At 39.8% G+C, this 6,012-nt stretch overlaps 1 protein-coding gene across 1 annotated transcript; it reads right to left on the bottom strand.

The window, feature by feature from the left end:
* Positions 1-386: 386 nt before the first annotated feature.
* On the bottom strand, positions 387-4,833 carry LOC145005861 (uncharacterized). Its single transcript, XM_078964978.1, has 3 exons — positions 4,620-4,833; positions 4,434-4,524; positions 387-777 (listed from the first exon to the last, which is right to left on the bottom strand). Exons 1-3 carry the CDS (start codon positions 4,693-4,695, stop codon positions 648-650), a joined length of 297 nt encoding a protein of 98 aa, XP_078821104.1. The 5' UTR covers positions 4,696-4,833; the 3' UTR covers positions 387-647.
* Positions 4,834-6,012: the final 1,179 nt, after the last annotated feature.

Raw genomic sequence — 6,012 nt, forward strand, 5'->3', positions numbered from 1 at the left:
ACAATAAAACCACCTGTATGTGACCTGTGACTATTTAATTTCAAATTTAAATGAAAAAACATAAAATCGACACGTATATTTTAAAGTTGCAACTGCACCCTAGTCACAAAAACAAGAATACCAAAAATAAAATAAATAGATAAATTGAGGCTTGAAGTTTAAAGGTTTACTAAAATGAAACCTAATAACAAAACCGTTTTGAAGGTTGACTAAATTGGTGAAAGAAAATCAACCAAAACAGATGAAACCAACAAAAACTTAACAATAAATTGTCCATCATCTTCATCTCTTGTGATTAAGCATCAACTAAACTAAGATACATATCATGTGATCAAACACCAATTAAACCAACAATACACATAGAGAGAGTGTGAGAGACTAAAAAATCAAGCCAAAAACCCTAGAAATAACTATAATTCATCAATAATATTATGTATAGGAAACAATCAAAAACCATAATTGACCATAAAAAAGCCAAGGGGGTTGATACAATATCCATGATGGAAGTCGGGTTTTGCCTACACGTGCAAAATTTGCAGCTTTGATAACACTAAGCTATCAAGAAGCTAAATGCAAACTACCATTATGAAAAAACCAATCAAAACATTTCAATAGTTTTCTAACATATGAAGATTATAATAGAGTATTTAATCTTTGTGAGGGTTGGAATCCAGGAACTTGGCATATCTTTCCGATTTTGCCCCTGATTTGTGATCATAGTACTCGACCACCGCAGCTCCAGCTAATGCCGCCAGTGTCAGAGCCTGTGCATGCAACCTAATTCACCCACAAAATTGATGTTTAGAAAATATTTGGGAAAAAATGAGGGCAATTTTGTAAATGTTGGGGACTTAAGGGGGAAAGTCTTCTTGTCCTAGTTGTTCTTTGAGCTAGTGCTCAAAGAACAACCGTATTATATAAATAACTTGAAAGGAGGGTAAAATGGTAATTTAGTCATATTCAAACGGTTCATTCAGTCAAAATCTAGGCAGCATTCATCCATTCCAAATTTTATCCAAACAGAACTTAATGGGAGAAGGAAAAGAAATAGATCATAAGCCTATTTCCGTGACAAGATTTGTAGGGCTATTTTCGACAATGAGGGCGGGGGCATTTGCGTCTTTTTCATAGACCAGATATCAAGAGCGAGCCCCTGCCCCCATCGTTTTAGGTTTGACAAAATTTGGAAGTTTTGCCCCCATGATAGGACATGCTGTGTAGGGATATTTTCATTGACGAGGATGAGGGCAGTTTCGTCTTTTGTATAATCCTCCCACCATGTTCTAACTTTGATATTAAGCGTGGTTCTTTGCAATCCCTAAACTCAGATTAATCAAGTAAAGGAGTTGTTCTTGGTTATGTTTAATTTCACCAACAAAGTGTGGTGAACAAATGGAAGCACTTACCAAGAGGTTTACTGATACAGCCACAGAAACCATTAAAAATACCATTTCTGAGTCTGGAAGCTTCATCAGAAGAGTAGATGAAACTCCGAAGGGAACTCCGAAGAGCGGTGGTGGGTCCGGTGGTAGCGGGGGTTCAGGAGATAACTATGGTGGTGGAACAAATTGGCGATTTCGGAAATTAGACCTGCCCCTATTCAGTGGAGAGAACCCAGACGGGTGGATTTTAAGAGCAGGGCGGTTCTTCAACTTCTATAAACTCTTGGAAACAGATAGGGTGGAAGCTGCGGTGCTGGCACTTGAAGGTGATGCGCTACTCTGGTTTTAATGGGAACACAAACGACGACCCATTACACGGTGGAACGAGATGAAATCGCTCTTACTCCGTCAATTTCGGCCGATGAACGCAGGTACGATTTACGAGCAATGGCTAGCCCTAACTCAAACCGGGTCGGTTCAAGAGTATCAAAGATCCTTCATCGAGTTATTAGCCCCATTATGCGTCTTACCAGACGATGTCACCATGGGCCGTTTTGTTAATGGGCTCCAAGAGGAGATAAGGGACGAGGTCCATTTATTAGAGCCCAGATCTTTAGACCATGCGATGTCCCTAGCGATTAAAGCAGAAGGAAAATTACGCTCCCAACAACACAGGAAGTCATCATCGAACAAAGTGGGAAATACGCAGCGATCATCGTCAACTGGAACCCTAACCGGATCTCCCTTGATCACTCCGATTAAAACCACAATTTTTTCTCAAAGGAACTCGCCGGTCCCAGGTCCCAAGTCTGACCTTTCCCATGGGCACTAAACCAAAAGGGCAATCGACAGGGGAAGTTCGCAGGTTATCTCATAAAGAATGGCAAAGCAAAAGGGAGAAGGGACTGTGTTTCCGTTGTGACGAGAAATGGAATGCAGGTTACGGATGTAAGAAGGAATTAAGTGTGTTGTTGGCACATGAAGAAGACGATAAAGGAGTTAGGATTCAAGAGTTGGATAGTGAAGAACCAATTGAAACATCAGAGACCACCAACTTATCGGGCATATGCCTCAATTCTTTCATAGGTAGCAGCAATCCCAAAACCCTAAAATTGAAGGGAACGACTGATGAAACTGAAGTAATCGTGCTCATTGACACGGGAGCAACACATAATTTCTTGTCCTTAGATGTCGTGGAAAGGTTAAATATTCCCATTGCGACAACTAAAGGATTCGGAGTATCACTCGGAACTGGGATGACGATTGCAGGGCAAGGAAAGTGCCAACGGGTTTTATTGCAGGTTCAAGGACTTGGAATTAAGGAAGATTTCTTACCTCTCACGTTGGGTAATTCTGATGTCATCTTGGGAATTCAGTGGCTAGAAAAATTGGGTGCTGTTACCACAACTGGAGGACCCCAGTGATGAAATTCCAAGTCGGAGGGCAAAGTCACTCTGAAAGGCGACCCGACATTGGAGCGAGCCAAGGTGTCCCTAAAAACTATGATAAGAACAATAGCGTCAGTAGGTGGTGGATTCATGGTTCAACTCAACCAGGTTGAAGAACAAGATGCCCAAGAACCCCTACCTCAGTGTCCAAGATATTTGCAAGGGCTTATCAAGGCTTACCCCCCCCCCCCCCCCACCACCACCACCCACACACACACACACAATGACAAGGTCAAGGCAGTGGATGCATGGCCCACCCCCACAACAATTAGAGAACTTCGGGGATTATTGGGACTCACCGGATATTATAAAAAAAATTATATCTGGGTATGCGAGCATTGCAGCCCCTCTTACAGATCAGCTTAGGAAGGACTGTTTCGGGTGGAATTCACAAGCAACGGATGCTTTTAATGCTCCCAAGACAGCCCTTATCAATTCTCCAGTACTTGCAATGCCAAATTTTTCTAAGCCTTTTGTGATTGAAATGGATGCATCAGGGGTGGGCTTAGGAGCTGTGTTAATCCAAGATGGTCATCCTATAGCCTATTATAACCAAGTGTTAGGGGTCAGAAATCGAATGAAGCCAATTTATGAAAAAGATTGGGGCAGTGGCATACAAGCTCAAGCTGCCAGACTCAGCTAAGATCCACCCAGTTTTTCATGTGTCACAATTAAAAAAAGCAATTGGAAATCAAGCAGCAACAATCGACCTTCCAGCACCATTGACAAAAGATATGAAGTTGAAATGGGTACCAGAAGAAGTTAGGGGGATGCGAACTTTGGTTGAGGACAAGGGTCAAAAAACAGAAGTGTTGATTAAGTGGAAAGATGTCCCAAAATTTGACTCCACCTGGAAAGATGTGATTACCATCCAAGGAAACTTTCCAGATTTTGACCTTGAGGACAAGGTCAGTCTTTGGGAACGGGGTAATGTGGTACACCCACCAATTCAATTTACGTACAGGAGGAAAAAACAACAAAAGGATCACAATCAGAGGGGGACCACAACCAACCAGCAGGTGGCAACAATCGTGGGGACAGAACAGGGGCAATATGGTCATTAAAGGTTGTCATCACTGAATATAAGGTCTGCAAAATGACCTGGAGAGGGGCATGCGAGAATATTAGAAGCTTCTTTCTTTTGGGAGATCATTAGCTTCTCGAATTGCTAATTCTATCCACTTTTCCTCTTATTGCATTTTTCCTGTTAGTTTTCAGCTTATATCCCTTTTCATTATTTAAGAAATCAATACAACAGTTGTCTTGAGTTCTTTTATACATTGCAAGCTAGTTCATTACACAAAGTTTGGGACATTCTTCTACTAACTTGAAAAATTCAGCATTTCCTTAGAATGTTTTAGTTATCGATGCTCTATAAGTCGAAGAAAATCTACAACAATTTAGGGGTTATTCCTCCTTAAATTTATAAAGAAAGTTAGGAATCGGATAAATCAATAACCATCCCTGATTTGCATTTATGTAAACGAAATGGAATGAAGATCAAATCATAATTTATATACACCAACACCATTATGGCATCAAGATCAAAGCATATCAGAAAAAAGAGGGGAGGAATTAATTATAACATCAAAATGATCTATACCTAGCGTGAATGATCCTGACGCTGGTTTTCATGCCCGGCTGAGACCAATTGTAAGCGATTGATCCAACAATCCCACTCAACCACAAGCATCCTAATTGAATCCACAAAAACAATTAGCAATTTCATCAAAATGTCGGAAACAATATAACGAAATCGGAATGCATAAAAGAGAAAACGAAAAATTACCAACGGAACGAAGCTTATGCTCAACAATCCACTCCCTCGTGCTATCAATCTTGGACTTGGCGTTTGATTCGCCCATCTTTGGTTGTTTCGTTGGACAGAAAGTAGAGAAAATATGAGAAACGCGACGGAGATAAAGAAGAAGAGGGCGGTGGGAAGAAAGGGAGGTGGTGGTACTAGCCACGAACGGTGTTAGGTACGGGAGGCTTACTTTCACTTACGGTGCTTCCAATATTATATATTTACGAAAACAATAAAAAAAAAATTATAGTTTTTTATTATTTGTTATTTATTTGATTAATCTCTAAATATTATTATAAGTACCTTAATTTTATTTTACTCCTATTTTTCCATCATTGGATCATTTTTGATGATATCATCGGTGAATATACAAGCATCTCAAATTGCAACATACCTCTTACGTTTCATGTCCAATTTCATTCCTCATTTTTTCTCTGCACACAATCAACCATCGTCAAAGGCTCTCAAAACATATCTCCTATGTTTCTCCTTTATCTCTTGAGTCTCTAACAACCGTTGGTTACCATCACCGTGAGTATGTTGTCAATACGACCTACAAGAAGGTAAGTGATCATCCTTTCTGATCTCTGTTTTTGGTTTTCGATGATCGATACACATCGTGGTTTTGAATTTTTTGGGTGTTTTTTTGTTAGTTGAATAGATGGCAAGAGCATATATCGACATCGTCATGATCTTATTAGTTTTCTAATTCAGGTACCTCCATCTCTTTTGTTCTAAACCTTAATCCATTCCTTCAATCTATACCAAAAAACGTAACCCTATCGAATCAATCCTATGACTTATCATCCAATCGATACCAGAAATCGGTACCTCAATCTCTTTTCTGTAGGGACATCTGTGCTTTGTGAAACTGATTCTCCTCCCTCTTTTGAATTCCCTGGATTCGGATGAAACTGTATTAAAGAGAGAAAAAATGAGTATCGTACCACAGGCGACAATTGAGGTCATAGCACAGAGCATTGGCATAAATAATTTGTCTCCAGATGTTGCATTAGCTCTTGCTCCTAATGTAGAATACCAAATGCGTGAAATAGTGCATGTAATTTTTTTTTTTGTAAAAGCTGTTCATTTGACTCGCATAAGTCGAAAGGTATTTTATCTTCTTAGGGTTTGAAATTGCAGATTGCCTCAGTAGGTTTCTTTGTATCTTGGGTATCTTCATTCAGCTCAGTCTATATCACTACTAGAAAATAGACCTTTAATGACGCGCTTTTTACGACACGCGCTGATTAACGATACGCAATAGGACGTGCCCTTAAAATAGTGTTATCTCTCCAAAAAAATTTAAGGATTTACGTCACGCATTATTGCGTGCCCTTAATTTAGTGTCTCAAGAAAAAAAATTAGAAACACG

Source organism: Lactuca saligna, chromosome 7 (assembly GCF_052625555.1).
Source record: "Lactuca saligna cultivar CGN05327 chromosome 7, ASM5262555v1, whole genome shotgun sequence".
NCBI classification, from domain to species: Eukaryota; Viridiplantae; Streptophyta; class Magnoliopsida; order Asterales; family Asteraceae; genus Lactuca; species Lactuca saligna.

Coding starts and splice junctions, on each gene's coding strand:
- LOC145005861 (XM_078964978.1), bottom strand. CDS start 4,695: ATGGGCGAATCAAACGCCAAGTCCAAGATTGATAGCACGAGGGAGTGG. Junction 4,525..4,619: donor GCATAAGCTTCGTTCCGTTG/GTAATTTTTCGT, acceptor GGATTCAATTAG/GATGCTTGTGGTTGAGTGGG. Junction 778..4,433: donor GTCAGGATCATTCACGCTAG/GTATAGATCATT, acceptor TGGGTGAATTAG/GTTGCATGCACAGGCTCTGA.